The 19,107-nt window shown below is 36.1% G+C and overlaps 1 protein-coding gene across 1 annotated transcript in view; it reads right to left on the reverse strand.

Annotated features, from left to right (window-relative positions):
- Positions 1 to 19,107, reverse strand: part of LOC129450493 (cadherin-22) — a 182,875-nt gene that overhangs the window by 15,172 nt on the left and 148,596 nt on the right. Inside the window, exons 10-11 of the mRNA XM_055213308.2 lie at positions 10,645 to 10,762; positions 774 to 1,025 (exon numbers count right to left, since the gene is read on the reverse strand). Of these exons, the coding sequence (XP_055069283.2) occupies positions 774 to 1,025; positions 10,645 to 10,762 (370 nt within the window). The remainder of the gene's footprint in view (positions 1 to 773; positions 1,026 to 10,644; positions 10,763 to 19,107) is intronic.

Raw genomic sequence — 19,107 nt, forward strand, 5'->3', positions numbered from 1 at the left:
TACATGTAATTATTATAGTAATGATGGGTAATTATGCATAATTACATGCAACTAATCCTAAACCAAACCCTATTCCTAACCCTAACCCTACAGTAAATACATGTTGTTGATGATTATTACTTGGTACTTAAATATATAGGTAACACTTTACAATAAGGTTCATTAGATAACATTAGTAAACTACATTAGTTAACATGAACTAATAATGAACTTCACTTATACAGCATTTATTAATCTTTGTTAATGTTAATTTCAACAATTACTAATCTTGTTATCGTTAGTTAATGCACTGTGAACTAACATGAACAAACAATTAAAAGCTTTATTTCTATTAACTAATATTAACAAAGATTAATTAATTAATACTTAATAATTAATGCTGTAACAAATGTGTTGCTCAATGTAAGTTAATACATTAACTAATGTTAACTAATGAACCTTATTGTAAAGTGTTACCAATATATAATTACAATGTAACAGTGACGCCTTAAAATAAAGTGTAACCGAAAATGGTTCTAAAAAGAACATTCTGCTTAAAAGGATCTTTGAAAAACCAAAAACGGTTCTTTTATGGCATCACTTCAAGCAACCCCTTTAAAACCTTTATTCAGCTGCGTGTACGAGAAGATGTTTTGAGTGATTCCTACAACACTGTAGTACTACTTTATATACTGGCAAACAAAGACACTTTGAGTTTATTATGCATCACACTGCATATACTGTACAGTAACCCAAACTCAACTGCTTTTACTGTAAGTTGTTTAAAGTTTTACCTATAAGAATGAGGGCGCAGACCAACAGGGCGATGAGGGCGCCGGGACTGAGCGCGGCTGACATGACGTAAGCCGTGGCGTTGCAGGATTGGATGGCTCCGTTCGTGTCACACCCGCAGACGTGTATGGTGAGTGTTCCCGTGCTGCTGAGGGCAGGAGGGCCGCTGTCCACCACCAGGATGGGTAACAGGTAAACGTTCTGTTCGTGCCGGTTAAACCCAGAGCGCTGGGTCTTAATGCCAGCTGTTTTGTCTTCAAGAGGAATAAAAACACAACAGACTTAGAATTCAGAATTTCTTCATAGTAAACAAATGCAATCTGTTATTTGAAAGTATTTTTCTGGACCACGATCATATGGTAATCATACAGTTTGATATGTTATATCGCACAGTATTGGCCATCAAACACTATGGTACTTATTTTGTGAGAGTAGTAAAGAGCTGCATGTTCAAGGGCTGGAAAACTACTACCTACACCACAATTGTTCACAAAAATACTCTGGGTGCTTCGGTCTCACATGTGTCTGTTTGGTGCATGTTTCCGGTGTGTAACTTGATTGTTGATCCTAAACACTGATGCACATTTTTACCTAAAAGGATTTTTAAATGGCTCCCTTAATAAATAGACCCACAATTTAAAGCCTCTTCTGATGTTCTTGTCAATTACCCGAAAGCTTCTGTAGACAGCAAATGTATGAACGTTACTAACAGACACAGCAAAAACTCAACTAATAGACTTTTATAGTGGTACAAGAGCAATCCATCATATAAGACATACATCACTGTCATCTGTTTTGCTCCAGCACAACATACAGATAAATCCTGCTCACGTTACCACATTCACTCATAGACACTATAAGTTTCTGCTGAGTAACAGCAGAATCAAACTATAGATCAACCGAGCCAGTGAATCTCGTTTGGAAAGCACTATACATCTAATATAGTCCATACCATAAAGACAGACAACAAATCTGTTTCCCTTTCTAAGTTTCCTTTAAAAAATCAAGAATAGAAATATTAATAGCTACACAACATCACAGGTATTGTAAAGACTTTGGTAAGACATTATTATACACAGTCAGTGTTTGGGTCAGACTAAACCCATCAACCAATTAAAGAGCATGAAACCCTGACTGTTTAGTATTCATACAGTTTGCAAGCCCATATATGATAAGAAGAGAATGCCAAATAAAATCAGAACCAGAATTCAGATTCCCTTTGTGCTTCAATCCTAACTAATTTCTAGTGATGAGGACGAGACGGCCTATGCCGAGTCCGAGTCAAGACCAGTTTTTGAAGGAACAAGTCCGAGACAAGTCAGAGAAAGCAGAAATCACACTGTAAGAAAATTCAGTAGAAATTGTAGCTGGGTTGCCGGTAATTTACCGTAGATTTACATTTATGTTTTTTACTGGCAACATTTTGTTCAAACTTAAATTAGCATTAAACATTTATAAGTCTTTAACTTTACAGAGTAAAACTAAAAAAACAGCATCAATCAAAACATTCTGGGAAACAAAATCTGGAGCAAAAAACAGAAAAAGGTTGATGATGATTTCTGGTTCCCAGAATGCTTTGCATGAGGCTGTTATTGTATAGTTTTATTCTGTAAAGATAAAGACTTGTTAATATTTAAAATGTATTTAACTTTGAACAAACTCTTGCAAGTAAATAACATAAATGTAAATCTACGGTAAATTACCGGCAACCCAGCTGCAATAACATTGTAATTTCTACTGAATTTTTTTACAGTGCAGTCTCGAGACCGAGTACTACATTCACTGCAATTTCTTTAGCTTACAAAAATATGTTTGTATTAACATTACTACAAAAAAATGCTTCTTTCTTTGTTATTTCGTGATATTATATTTGTTATTCATAATATTTTGTTATTTGTGACAAATAAGCCCTTTTCACACAGAGATTACGGAAAATTTGTCCGTAATTTTTCCAGGTTTAAGATTTGATTTATTCACACCGCCAATGATTTTCTGAAATCTGTGCGTGCATTCACACAGATGCTGTAAAGATCCCGTAGAGACACGTGACGCATTTAAAGTCCTGCACTTGGTAGATTTTTTTCACAACATCTGAAGTTTGCTAATTATCTGTTATTTCTCTCTTAAGATACCAAGCGCGTGCATTTTAGTTTGTGATAAGATCATAAGGAGCGCGTGATGCTCTGTTCTCTCATGCTGGTGAATGATCTACACTGTAAAAAGTGTTTCTGTGCCTTAGTAGATTTAACTAAATAAAACAAGTAAACTGTGTTACAATTTTTTCATTTTTATTTTTCAATCAAGATATGAGTTAAAATAACATAATAATTTGAATAATTTGAGTAATTCTAAATGAACACATCATTGAGTAAATTCCACTTCATTTTATCATGTATAATCCAGTTAAATTTGTAAGAAGGAAATTAACTTAATAATTTTGTGTTGAATCTACGTGATTTTATTATTAAACATAACTAATTAGGCAGTGGATTCGTAGTTCCCAGCATGCTTTGCACAGGACTGCATTTGGAGAGTATAATTTGAATTTAAACTTTATTTTATGTGTTTTTAACTAAAAAGAAAGACTTATTAGTGTTTAATGTTCATTTATCTTTGAGATATGGACGAGTTTCTGTTTCTTCTTTTGAGTTTTGTAGTTGCCATTGTTCAGAAGACTGGTGCTTGTAAGTATGTTGCGCTTTAAAGCTGCCCAAACGAAACTGAGCGGGTGCGTTGATTGAATAAACGTTTCGTGCCCTCATCTCACGGAAAAAAAGAACAACAACAAACCATAAATATTATAATAATTAAATTAATTAATAAATCAGAAGACATTAACTAGTATTTTTTCATTTAAAATTGACCTATTTTAATTAAGTCTGTGTATAATATGCTGATATTTTTGACACTGGTTGTACTTAATTTATTTGTTTTTTCTTAAAATGCTACTTAATATTTTTGCATTTATTGAAATCCATATTAATACATCTTATTAAGTTGTCCTTACTCAAATATTAGTTAGTTCAATAAACTTACAAAAATTAGATGGAAAATGTTGCCTTAATTTTATTGAGTTAGATCTAAGTAACGAAGACACTGTACACCGCTTCAGTTCAGTTTGCAAACATTTGTCACCCTGAATGTTGATCTGTTTAAAGTTTAAATGTTGACTGTTTAAATCCCAGTGTCAAAAAGCTGAACCATAACTTCTTATTGCGATGACAAAAAAAGGTGCACAAAAAAATAAAAAGCTGCATCTTATTTTAGGATTAACACAAATACCAATTACAAGTCCCGCTGAGTATAGATGAGTTACATTGTTATAAATTAAGAATGTGGAACAAATACAAATTACATCATAACTCACCACCACCAATCCTAAACAAACAGGTAACAGGTAACAATGGCCACAGCTTTTGCAACAGGTTCTGTTTTGATAAAAAGCACACCAGCACACAACAGGGGACAAAACACACATGACAAACATTTGTGGCATATGAAGGAAAGATGAATTGTCCGCTTGTCTAGGAAAACAGCTTTGTGCTATTGACTGACTCCAGATGAGCTGTCCACAATGAACAGCCAAAAAGATGTGTTTGAAAGTCGTCAATCAAATTCCCAAAGCTCCAAATAGCTTTCTTTCTCTCTCTCTCTCTCTCTCTCTCTCTCTCTCTCTCTCTCTCTCTCTCTCTCTCGCTCCCTGTGTGTACGTCTCAAATGACTACGTCATTTCATAACGCAAAGTAAGAGTTAAATTTAAGACTATCGTCAAAGGACAGCTACATCAATTGTATAGAATAGTTTTGCATGTGACAAAAGTTTCCCATACTGAAAAAAATGTGTTTGTCCTCATGCGTCGGATCACAGCAGGAAAATGAAACACGAAGCTGCGAAGTTGAACAGAAAAAAGTGACAGATTCAGTCTGACAGGTTGACGAATGTGTCCGTGAAAACAGAAGTATGGGACGGTATGAGACGTGGGAGGATTAAAAGTCTGCTCGTGTGAGTAGGGAATAGCACTGGATACCTGTGTAGGCGACTTTTTAAGAGAATCAATCTCACAAAACTGTCAAGAACCTGTCAGGGTCATAATTCAACTCAAAATCACCATCAATACATAACTAAAGCTTTAAGAAATCAAGCATATTTAAAACTTTTTGACATTTGTGACATTTTCATGACGATTTTAATAATTTCACATTCCGCAAGAATTCTACTGTAATGCATTACTTTTTAATTTTTTGGTGTCTAAAATGTGTCTTATATTTATGAAGATAATGTCACAAATCCAAATGACGCAAAAAATGTTTTAGTTATCAAACAAGACAGAAGAACAATGTACAGACAGCAGGTTCACATCTGAAATGTATTTACAATAAAACACCTAAGATAAAACATTCAAACATTTTTTTTCAAAAAGAATATTAAAAAAAAGACTAAAACTTGAATAAAAGACAAATATTTGCATAGTTGCCATTGCAAAACCATCGTCCCATTGGCCTCGTACACACTGCAAAGTTTCGGGAGTGACAACCGCATCTAAATTCGGGAGTGAATCCCCAAAACGTTCGTTACATGTCTGTACGAAACAAGAGTCACTCCCCAAACTGTGATGATTGACACACAGATAACCAAAACAACGCTCTGCTGTCTCGCATGCTTGTCATTCTCAGCTTTAACCAAAATAATATTACAGACAGAGCGCTGTCTTGCAGTGTTGCCAGATCCTCAACTTTTTTGTACTTACATATCATTTTGGCGCTTAATCGACTATGGCTTTTGGCTTACAAAGATATCAAGTTTTTGGTGTTATTAATGTGTGAAGGTGTCGGTCCCAATATTTTGATCTTTAGGGGAAAGCATTTGGATTTATTTCAGTCTATTTCGTGCAAGATCTGGCAACACAAGTAGGCCAACGCTCGTGCCTCTGTCATGTTCTGCACCGCACATACAAAAGACTTTTACCACTTCAAGACATTTCTTTATTTAGAAGAGAAACCCGTCATGCCCATGATGCATGTTCACATACTTTATCAACAATTTTTCGGTTTGTTTATGTACACACTGGTTTCTTTAAATGCGGTTGTCACTACCTGCATTTTGCGGGAGTTAATTCAGTTGTTGAATACGGTTGTAAGCCCCGTAAATTACTGAACTGTGTCTGTACTGAACAGGATTATGCATTAAAAAGTGACAACCAAATTTATATTCAGTGTGTACTGTATGAGGCCATTGATTTCATTCTGACAGTGGTTCTAATCTGACATTTCATTCACACAGATCAAAAACTTTCCAACATTTAAAGTGATAAGTCATCAAAAAAATGAAAACTTTGTAATTTTTTACTCAACCTCACGTCGTTTGATCTCCCAATGTTTTTCTATTTTCTTCAGAACCTAAACACAGATTTACTGGAACTGAAACAACAGCAATATCCACAACACAAAAGTAGGGGACTAAACGTCTTCAGCACTGCAAAAAATGATTTTCAAGAAAAAAAATTCTAAGTATTTTTGTCGTTTTCGGTAAAAATATCTAGAAGTTCTTGAATTGAGATGCTTTTTCTTGATGAGCCAAATGACACATGAAAATAAGTTTAGTTTTTAGACCAAAAATATCAAATTTAAGTAATTTTGTGCATAAAACAAGCAAAAAAATCTTGAACATTTTTCTTAAACACTAAATTCAAGAAAAAATCAAGAACAATTTGCTTACCCCATTGGCAGATTTTTTGCCTGTTTTATGCACAAAATCACTTAAATGTGATATTTTTGATCTAAAAACTTTTCTTGGGTCATTTTGCTCATCAAGAAAAAGCATCTTAATTTAGGAATTTTTTGATATTTTTACTGAAAAGAAGACAAAAATACTAAGATTTTTTTCTTGAAAATAATTTTTTGCAGTGGACATAATCACTCGTGGAGGTTTGTGTTGTGTATGGTTCTATAACCTCAGTGTGTGTGTGTGTGTGTGTGTGTGTGTGTGTGTGTGTGTGTGTGTGTGTGTGTGTGTGTGTGTGTGTGTGTGTGTGTGTGTGTGTGTGTGTGTGTGCTCAGGCGTGTCTGTATGTTTGTGTTTTTGTGGCCCTTTGCGTGCTTAGTTGACATTTCCCCGCTTCCCTCCTCTGACATTTCCATCCTGTCACATCAGTTTTCATTTACTCAAGCATCACATCAGCTCACACACATCTCTAAAGAGACCCGGAATAACACTGGCCCGCTCAGCCACAAAAAAAAAAACATCCACACCATTAAATCAGGAAGAAATAATGGATATCTATGCAAACTACATGATATGTATTCAATCCATGTCAACAGCCTCATGCATACACTTGTCTTTCCTGTGATGATGTATGTCTTATCAAATACAGAGATCAGCAACATCACAGTTAATGGTGTTTGATAAATCATACATTATCTTATATGCAGGATTAGTAAATACTTCAGGGGCTCATGCAAAACTCAAAAATCTGATTTGCTACTTCATATTACTACTCAGATTCTGTTATTCTTATTTTTATTTGATATAAACCTTTATACACCCATGCAAACAAAAATTGTCATTGATATAAATGCTATAAATCTTATAAAAAGTGTAATTTGTCACTTATAATGAATACACGCTAGCATAGACACGTACATTTTGTATTTTGTATTCATGGCCTCTTCCAATGATCAGTCTAAAAGTCCAAACAATCACAACAGAAACTTCATAAAAGAATTCCCAATACAAAACAAAAGCAGTCTTGAATATGAATTGGACGGAAATATGAAATAGTCCGTATTCTCCTTCCGCACACAAACAGCAGATGCTGCGACAGAAGGTTATGTCATAAAGTGACAACGTGCCGTACCTCTCGGGAACGCTCATGAAAGATAACGTTTGTCAACGCTAAAGCGCTTTCCTGCTCATATTGGTCTTTTCAGAGGAGCAGACAAATGCAAACTTTCTGACACCCCACGTGGGTCACAGACAGTCAAACTCCCTGTCGAGAGACCGCTGGTACGCGACAACAACCCGCAGGGTCTGTAATCTGATTATTCATCACAGCCAAAAACGACAAGAGGAAGTTAGCTTAAAGCTAGTGGGACAGTGCTCTTTTAACAGCTACAGACTCAACAAGAACACCTGATGTCTCTCTCTCACCTTATGTCAATCTAGAAGTCTCCAGATAGAGAAGATTAAGAGAAAGACTCTTATTGATTTCTCACACACACACAGCTGAGCTGTGGTCATTATAACACGTGCGGGTTGAAGGTGAAATGTCTGCTGATAAGCTAACAGAGACAGATATAGTGTTACTCTAATACACACAGAGTCAAACACAGCCGAACCATCCAAACTCCCATTCACACTAAAGGTAAAAATCCTCACAGTGATGATATAGAAGAAACATTTTTGGTTTCCAAAAAAAAACCGATCACCCTGCGTCATACTGCAAATATGAATATGGCTAGTGTGAATAAAATTCGGATGTACTACATCTACATGTTGAATTTAACTTTTCATTAGAGCTGGATCACTGCTTTCCAACATTTTTTAATATGACGACACCTCTTCTTCTTATAATACTGTCATAGTAACTTCATAGTAAAGGGTCTGTCAAATGCACACTTGACAATAGGTAGTAGTAGGTCATGTGGGTGCTTTTCTCGAATACTATGAATTTCGAATACTGATTTTCACCTACTATATAGTATGGACACAGGAACGTTAAAAGTTCTTGATCGCATCTTGTAGCCCTTTTAGTTGAAGAGTGTAATGATATAAGAAATTATTAAAAAGTTTATATTTGCAACCCGTGCTGCAAATTGAGTCGAAATGTGCACGGTCTAATTTTGAGCTACAGGCAAAAAAAATTTAGTTGAAATTGAGGTTTTCATAAAAATAAGTCTATTAAGCCCTTGTCTAGTGATCTCAATGCTCTAAACAATCCTTAAACATCTAAAATGATGGTTTTCTGAAAGGTGTATCATCCTAAATGCTTATCTCCATCTACATGCGCATCTGCGTTTTGGTTAAAAAACACGCAGGGATTAGAAAATAAACTGCAGGACTTGCTTGATGTTAAAAAAGTTGTAAACGATCTTCCTCGAGATGCCTGACAGGTCCGAGGCGTGCAGACGTGCAAGTGTGCGATCCCGATATAGACCTTTTGCGTGTTTGCAAACAGAGATGACGTTTTTTTGTGGGCAGAGCCCAACTGGTGGCAGAAAGTGACAGCTCCGCAATAGGGGTGTGAAGTGTTTAAGCGTTAAACTGTGATTTATAAGGATCCGGTGTTCTGTAGAAGTCTGTTTCCCCTATATTTCTCTTAAGTGTAATGTTTCTTATAACGGTTTCACCAAGTTACGTTTATTTTTTAAATAAATTAAATTGCTTGGCTACTAATATGTGTGCATGTATATAATGTATATATATTGTTCTTTATTGGTAAATCAATTTTTTTTACAGTATGAATCGCTGAAGTACTTATAAGAGCAATACTATCATGTATTCTGTATAATATAATTTATTAAATATTTCATCATTTTGCTGTTTTCAATTTCTTCCTTATATTTATAGCCTACGTGTTTGTTCTAAAACTATTATGCTTACATACAAATTAATATGTATAGGCCTGTTTATATATTATTAACACTTTACATTGTGTGTGTGTGTGTGTGCTATGTTTATATATTTATTAGTAAACATCATAATTGAGAACAAACAGGAAGAAGACATAGGCTAAGATAGAAGGTAAAAAGAAGTAATAGAAAACGGAAAAAAAATGAAAACTTTAATAAATGGTAATATTATCGATATTATGAACTCATTCAAATCTTTAATCTCTCTAAATAAACTATAAACGTAACGTGATAAAAGCGCTATAAGAGACACATAGAGGGAACAGACTTCGACAGAACACCGGATATCTTCTCTAATTATTTTCTGTTCTAATTAATTAAAAGATTTTCAGATGATTTCATCACTCCAGTCTGTCCGGTTGAGGGCTTATTGCAACCATAAACACCTATGTTTATCTTCAAATGGTGTCTTCGACAACGGTATACTAAAAAAAGGTCATCTATTTTGGCATTCCTATTCTGACACTCAACAGCACAACAAGACATTTTCTAGTGAGTTATATTGTTCGTTTCACTCGTGTCTCATTCATTTCCACGTTTTTTCTGCCACCACATTGCGCGCGTGACGTAACTGTGACGTCGACTTGCAAAAGGTCTATAGATATCTACACAGAATTACAGTTTTATAAATATCTCTTATGTCTTAAGTGAATGTTTGGTTAACTGTTGGATTATACAGTAGATCTTAAAACTATCTGTCTCAATGTCAATCAAACAATAAAAGAAAGAGAAAATTTGAAGATAAGACTCAATCAACTTCGAAAAGGTGTAGTCATTTTTTGTCAGATTCCAACAAATCATACATTGTTTTGAATGAGTGTCGGCTCATTTTTGAAAATTTGCTCATTCTGACTCAATTTCCCAGCACGGGTCATATTTAAACTCTCTAAATCAATTTTAAATAACAGTAAAGACACGCAATTTATAAAAAAGATTCACACTTTAACATTCTGATTGTTGTGAGTTAAATGTTATAATATTTTATATCTGAGCTTCTTCAAATTGCCAGACGTGGTCTACACTACATCTCGGGCTTTCTGCCAACCAACCTCATCAGACATTCATTCTTCAAATAAAAATCTTCTGTATTATTTTGATCCAAACAAAAATGAGTGTTCAACATGTGCCGTGATTGAGATGATGACAGACATCTTGATATCTTGAACATAATGCACATGTTGAGTAAAAGGTCCTTACAATGAAAAGCACACCTGACATCTAATCCTAAATCAAGTTTTCATCTCACCTTTGATGTCCCACAGGCTAAAATGGCGGTTGTTGGAAGCCTCCGGTGCCAGCGTGAAATAAAATCGATGTCCAGACTGCGGCTCATCCCTGTCCACAACACTGATAGTGTGAATGAGCTAAAGAAAAACATATAAAACAAGAACATTTCATTAAGTTGCCAAGTAAAGTGTCATTGTTAATATTGTTCATAATCTAATTTTCAAAATTTAGCATTCAACTCATTCTGTAACTTTAAATCGTGAGGTTTGTGATTTTATTTATTATTCAAAGCCATAGACAATTAATAGTCTTATAATGAAGGAGGGCCCTAAAACAAGAACATCACAACTAGCATAGGCTGCGTCCGAAATCACATACTGTGATAGTAGGTACTCATTGAGGTACTATATAGTATGAATATAGATAGTATGAATACATTCGGACGTACTACATCCACCATGTTGATACATCACGTGACATACAAGTTATCCAGTCGTTAACTGGAATGACGTTAAACTAGTGCAATTTAACCACAAGGTACAGCTGTTTAATATATTTATTTGCATCTGAATAGCAACGCATTTCCTTCTTCTTCCTCATTGGTTAACTCCTCTCTCTGGGGCTTACGGGATAGTAAACTGAACCCTTCGGGATCTTGCCAGAAGTAGTAGGTCATCCGGGTACTTTTCGTCTACTGTTACATACTACTCACCTCGCCTACTGCTTTTCGCCTATTAGATAGTATGAAAGTAGGCGGTTTAGCAAGAACCACAATAACAACTACCTAGAAACACATTAGCGAAAATTCGGGACAGCCTACCAACTGAATTGCAACACCCTGACAGCCCACAATACCTAACATCATGATGGCAACATTCAAAATGGATGTTCTCTAGATCTTCAACAGTAAATGTAAAAATCGCCTCACTCAATGTACTGTACATCAATCTTTACCAGACTGAGCTCTACCAGTTTAATTTTGTTTCTGCCAAAATTAACAAGTGCGTGATTGTGAAATGGAAGTAGGTGTGATTGTGAAGGACATCTGATACTGGGTCCAGTTAACAGCAGCAGTGGGTTTTGCCAGACAACAGATGGATCCGTTTAGAAGGACATCGAGAAATGCGACACTTCAGGCAAACCTGCAAAACTTCCCCTGTTCCCCGTTGCTCTTTTCTCATTACACGGTCATCAGAAGACTCGCACTGCATTTACACCCATTTTTAGGGAGGTGATAGAAAATCCCAAATTGTAATTAGTCAAGAGAAGAAGTCAATTAAAATTCCTTTCACAAACCCTAAAGAGAGGGAGGAACACACTCGTATTAAGAGACCGACTGGAAAACAAAGACTCAATGTGAAAGCAAGGACAAATGTGTTTAAGTCACGCTACTATACACAGAGGAGACCCCACGCTTACACTGATGTTCCCCTTCACAATGATTAAAGCTTCACTTTCACAGCAAGAGGATGTGATTGACTTTAAATCCTGGAGGACAGAGAGGGTTTGACAGAGTTTGCTTTGACTCCCGTGAGGAGAAACTTCATTCAACGTGGCTTTTAAAGACACAGTTCATTCAATGATGAAAAACCTGTCATGCACTTCCCTCATGTTTTTACAACACATATGCTGCTGGGATTTACTTTTAACACAATCTCATGGCAATTCGAAACTCGTGGGTAAACTCTATGCATTCATACAGTTTGATTCCTGCACCGTAAAAAAATATTTGCTGCCTTAAATTGTTTTGTTCAATCAAATCATTTTACCTTAAACTGCGATCACAAAATTCTGGTAACTTAATTATCCCCAGAATATCAAAAGTGTCTAAAGGTGGTAGATCCTTCTCCTACTTAGCCCCATAAGCTCTGGAATGATTTACCAAATAATGTTCGAGTATCAGACACAGTTGATCAATTTAAATCTAAACTTAAGACATTCTTCTTTAACAAAGCATTCACATAAAATGTGCAGTAAATGTACTTATCCCGCAATAGTTAGTTTGTCTAGAACAAAGCACTCACATGGTTATTTCATATTTCATGGTCACATCTGGTTAATATACTTATGCTGCAATAGGTAGCCTGTCTGGAACAGAGCGGATTTTAAACCACAATAATGTATGACACTTGCATTACATGGGAACGGCCCCTAAGCTAATAGAACTCTGTTTTTGTCTCCCTGTCTCGTCCTCGACCCCGAGGACAATGAGACAAACAGATCCAGTTCCTGTTGCTGTAAAGGTCATCACACCACTGATCTACTGGCTGTCTTTCAATGTGATGCCCAGCCGATGCGTGACCAACGACCACCAGCTGAACCAGTTTAATCCGCTTACCCGCTTCCTATCCCTACCATGTTTATATATATAAATATATATATTAATTTCTCCCAAGGGTTTTTTGTCCTTCTAGGAGTTTTTCGCACTGGGTTTTCTCCTAGGGGGGGTTTTGTCCCCGGGAGAGGACATAATTTAAGCACTTTACTGTATACATTACATTATTACTATGCTCGCTTGTACGGTTTATCCTTAGCCGCAATATTCTACTTCTTATATTATCTATTGATTTTCTATGTTTTCCCCTACATCTATTCATGTAAAGCTGCGTTGCAACAATTAACAATTGTGAAAAGCGCTATATAAATAAAATTGAATTGAATTGAATTATAAAAAACCTTCCGATCTTCATCGTGAAGCCAACATGGAAGTGACTTAAACTGCAATTCATTGTCTGGCCACTAGAGGCTTGCTCCAAGAGGGAGTCAATCCCTATAGACCCCCATATTAAAATGCCCAACTTTACAGCAGAAATTAATGTGTTTACAGCCTGGTGCAAAAAGTGTTTTTGTCTATATAGCAATTTTTCTTCATGAAAACTGTGAGGGGGTGATTTAAGGCTTAATTTTAAATTATATTAAGCCTTAAAATTGTGCATAATTAACTTTTTTCTGCATAGCGTTTTTTTTATGTTGCCAGCTAGTTCCAGCATTCCAAACTTTTAATGCCTTCCAGAAAATTCTGTTCTTTAAAAAAATAAACATACAATTTATCAAATGAAAGAACAGACCTTCTGTTTTTTTTTTACTTTCATCCTATCTTCATTAGTTCTCTTTATATCACCTCTCAAATATGGGTAGGTTTCTTCAAAAATACAAAATTTTGAGCAAAAAGCTCAGTTTATTGCATTTTTGAGAAGGACTTTTGTTAGAGGTCAGATTCAGAGTGATGATCAAAACATACATGTAGTATTTACTTTTTGGCCTTAGTGGATGCTTCAGTGTTTTATAAGTTGGGTAAAAGCACCACCTGGTAGATAAAAGCAAAAATTATGTATTGCCCTAAAAACTCGTCAATGGCAGGGAAAGAGTTAAAGGCGTGGCCACTTGAGTGACAGTTAAACAGCCACTGCTGTCACTAGAGTACAGCTAGGCGGGCGTGGTTTCAGCAACCAGCCACTTTAGCTACACCAATGTCCCACATCTTTACCCATTTTCAGTTATTCACGAGTGATGTGCGGTGACGCAATGTCAATGTGGCAACGGCAGGCTCCGTCAACTAGTGGCTTAAAAAAGCTCTTCAGAAACCTATGGGTGACGTCACGGACATTACGTCTATATTTTTTACAGTATATGGTTTTAGTACGATCTGCTTTCATCACAATTAAGTTGGGTTTAGAGGTAAGTTAGTAAAATTCTTAAGTTTCTTTATTGCCCCTTTATATTGTTCTAAAATAACATCACAGAAATTAATACACTGTAAAAAAAAAACTATATAATTTGTTACGTTAAAGAAACATTTCAACTTGTTTTTATAAGTTATGTCAACTTACCACAACTCAAAACTTAAAGTAGTATGTTGAATTAACTTGCAAAAGTAAGTTATTTTAACTTTTTTGTACAGTGTACTGTACTAATTAGCCCCCTCGGAAAAAAGTTACAAACTCTAGTGAGATCAGCTTTTTTTAAAATGCTACCCAAAATAAGAATCTTTAGTTCTAATGAAGTATTCAAGGAAAGAGCTTATGGGTACATTAGACAGCAGATAAACACATTAGACGAAAAATAAATACATTAGGATCTGAGGCGAAGACTGCAGCACCAAACCAGCATTAACCAGTCTGGACCACAATGTTTGTCTGCACTGGTCTTTTCAGCACAGCGGCAAACACAAAACTCAAGATAATACAAATAATCCTCATGCTAGAATAAATTTACAAGTGACGAGACCCCAAAAACATAATTCTGAACACTGAGAGTATTTACGGCAGATAATGGTTATGGTTGATTACATCCAAAGCAACAATAAAGCAAACACACACACACACACACACACACACACACACACACACACACAAACACACACACGCGCTTCATACAAGCATCATTATTCAAAGCGTTGCTCTTCTGTCTGCGACTGATAATGCGTGTGCTCGAGTGAAGATGTTTTAATCTAAGTGAGGTTTGGACTCACTATTTAAAGTTCACAAATATGCACACAAATGTGTTACACAAGCTTATCATATTCAACCACAGGACAGAGGAATGGAGAGAATCAATGCTTTACTTTTGGTCTCTGAATCCGTTTTGAAACGACAACACTCTAAACACTGTTTATAAAGAACACATGATTTGAGAATTTTATTTATTTGATAACTTTAACTATTTATGGAATTTTAATCCAGTTTGTTTTTGTTTACACACTTTATCGAGATGCAATCGAAACAACTACTGAATCTTTTTGAAAAAACAGAATTGTTTCTTATGGCTTACATTTTTCTTATTCTTACATTCTTTAAAGGTAAAAAGAATGCTTTGAAATAATATGTTAAATATTTTCTGATATCTACATAGAAGTTATGTGGCTGTATTACGTGCAAAAAATATACAAAGACAGTTTTACATGTCCATTTACAACCCTAGGATTTGCCTTTATAATGAAATGATCTATTATTACCTTATTTGGAAGGGTCATGAATAATAATTTTGAGCTCTGCTCTGATTGGCTGTTTCTCAGAGCAGCTCTTTCAGTAGCTCTGTGTTTGTGTAAACAGATCTTATGTTTGAGTCTGTATCAGGTGAAGACACAGATTTTGAAGAATAATCAATTGTTTGGAGATTGTTAATGGACGTTTCTGAGTGGTAGGTTTGTGTTTATTTCAGTATGGACCTGCAAAACGTAACTGTAACGTCACTACTAGAACTTCAGGATAAATGTTAGCATATAGCATTAACTAGCATATAGCGCTAACTCAGCAGTCACAACTTGTTTTTAGCATTTTAACAACATTGTAATTAATTTAATGTTGGGGCGTACATCTCGACTGTAACGTCACAGTTGATGTTATGTTGAGATTGGTCTTGATTGGTTTTCCAGCACAAAGTTTACATGAGAAGAAGGAAACAATCGTATTTGAGGCTCATGATATGTCATTACCATGTACAAAGCTTGTATTATTCATCTTATTTCTTACATTTTTGATGGATCAATTACATCGTCATAAGAAACCTGTACAGGAATTAATTCCTATGATAACAGGGCCACTGGGGAGTTCTTGTTTAGAGCTTGTACATGTGCAATGAATACAGTCTACCTAGCACAATTCTGATAAAATAGAAATGCATATTTCATATTATGCAAATTATACTTATAATGAGCGACATAACTGCATACATGCATCTTTTGCACGTTTCTCCTCTTCCTCATTTCTAACATGTGCACCTTAGGTTAGACCTTTTCTCCTATAATGTTTTTTATAGATTATAAATCTGTAAAAGTTGCTTCAGTGGATCCGTTCCCCTCGCTCTACACTCCTACTTCGCACACTTTGCATTGGACACGTTGTGCAGACTGTATCAGCGTATAAAAGAGGAGAGGAGCATTGTTCTCGACTCACTCTCGTTGTACTTGATTTCATACGCTGATCGATCTGTTCATCGCTGCATGAAGTCAAAAACGCATGCCGGTTGGCAGGGCACACACTTCTAGTCCAAACAGGTTAACTGATTCACGTACCATGGACATTATATTTCAAATATCCTGCAGAACAGCATACGCATACTTATTCTGTGGCAATTTTGTCTGACAAGATCTTGTTTGATTTGTATAAATGAAGGTTAATGACACCAGCATGTAATAGAATATAGTAAATAAAGCACTGGATGTCATTTAGCTAGAAAACGTTAACTGGAACATCAAGGACAAAAACAAAAAGGTCACGTGATTTTTCCTATTTTGGGCAAATTAATGCCTAAGGGGGTTTTGAGGGGAACGGGGGAGGTGAGAAGGTTAAACAGAGAATAAAAAGGGACTTCTGAGACAGAGAAAGGAAAACAACGTGAATGTGAGAGAGAAGCTGTATTGTGTAGGAGGTTATTGAGTGGCAAACACAGTTCCCCTAAGCAAAATCATCTAATTAGATTTCTACCCAACAGCCCCCTCGTGACCCGTTAAACTGCGCCAGTCTTGAAAAGTGAGATGTGAAGAGTCTCCCAGAAGTCTTCTCGATGTTCTCCAGAGCCTTTTAGGACCAAAGGTCTTCTCCAAGAGCTTGCTTCCCTCACACAGCGGAGGAGGAGGTCGACCTCCAGAACGAGGCATGTAGTTGAAAGAAAAATAGTTTTAATTTCGTAACTTTACATTTGTGTGAATTGTGGTATAAATTCTTGTAACTAAAATCAGCGAAGATACTAACATACACTGTTCAGGGGCATTGGAGATGCCTATACAAAAGAGCAAAGACAAACACATTATATGAGGTTAAGGAGCTCGGATATTTTGGTGCTGAAGTTTATTTTATTTTGCTATAATTTGTGAGGTCTACAAAATGATGTTTATTTTTTAGTCAAGTCTGGCTGTATACACTGCATTGTGTGTGTACTACCCTGAACATTTGTCATCTGCCCGGGATAGTCCCATGGGAGGGCGAGACCCGTGTGATCTGTCACGAGGAGCCACTCGAGCCATTTGACGTCTTGCTCTGAGCTGACAGACGTGGCGTCCTCGGGCCCTTTCCTAGTATTTGTCTCTCCACGCGGCCTTTCCAGCACACTCAGAACGATATGATACCGTCTCTTTATATCCAATCAATTCAAATACCACAGGGTTATGAATTGAATGTCACATGCTTCACATGTGGACCATAACAAGGGTCAGACATTCAGATGATGTCACATTAATAAGAAAGACTGGAAAACTGAGATTCATTAGGAAAGTCCAAAATGTAAACTTCAGAGAAATGCTCCCAGTATATTCTGTTTTTAATCATCATCTTTTGTTATTGTGGATGGATTTACTTTTCTATGAGATATACTGTATATAAGGGGTGGAATGGTTTAAATTACTCACGGTTTGGTGCGTATCACGGTTCTAGGGTCACGGTTTCGGTACGTTTCGGTGTGTGTGTATGTTTAATGGGACAAAAAGGCTACTGTCAAATTCAAAGAATATTAAACAATTTATTGGGTTACAAACACCTAAAACTTTGATCACAACGGGCTTATTTACAAAAATAAAAACCTAAGCAGTTTTAACCGTTGCCAAACTTGCATTATTATTATACTACATGTATCAACATACAGTGCACTTCAAAATGAGCATAAAATAGCTTAGAACACTGGGTTACTTTTTATAATATGTGTCATCTTCAAGTTTTTTCGTAAGAAGATCCTACCTGACCCTACCCTAACCTAACCCTAACACCTTAACCTAACCCTAACCTCTTTCGGTCTCACCTGCGATCGCGTGCCATCAACAACACCCTGGTAATGATGGAGCAAGCGACTCATCATATTAGATGTATTGCCTTGAGCACTGCACATTTTACAATTTTGTCCACATTTTCTTGAGCATCGCTGCTGCAGTAGACTTAAATGAAGCTGGCGGTGCCTCTTTTAACGTCTTTTCTCCTTCGCTTGCCGCGCTACACGACCGGCAACACACATACACACATCACCAACACGTGAGGGGGAACTGTGAGGTTGGCGACAGATTTGCATACTTCGAGTTGATTGGACAGGTGCTCTCACATAATCACATAGTGGTTTTATGCACTGTTTTTTCACCAAACTATATTAGAATTGCGTGGTCGAATCAAACACGGTGCACATGCGTGCCGAACAATGGGAGGATAACGGGACGGTTCGAATACTTCAGAACAGAAATAAAGCATACAATGCAAATGTTTTCAAGTTACCACGAAAATACTATAGTATTCGAATACAAAAGTACCTGCTACTTTTTATTATTAAACATCACACACATTTCTTACATTTATGTATTCTTTTTTTCACCCTTATGAAAATTAACCATGTTTTTATTGTGGTAAAAGTAGGTTTTACTACATTGACCATGGTTTAAGTATGGTTTTGTTGTTACTATGGTTTTACTACAGTAACCATGTTTTTTTCTGTAGTAAAACCATGATTAATTTTCGTAAGGGCTTGCCGAATCACTGTAGGGGGAGTCGAGCCCCACAAAGCCGCT

Source organism: Misgurnus anguillicaudatus, chromosome 8 (genome assembly GCF_027580225.2).
Source record: "Misgurnus anguillicaudatus chromosome 8, ASM2758022v2, whole genome shotgun sequence".
Lineage (NCBI taxonomy): Eukaryota > Metazoa > Chordata > Actinopteri > Cypriniformes > Cobitidae > Misgurnus > Misgurnus anguillicaudatus.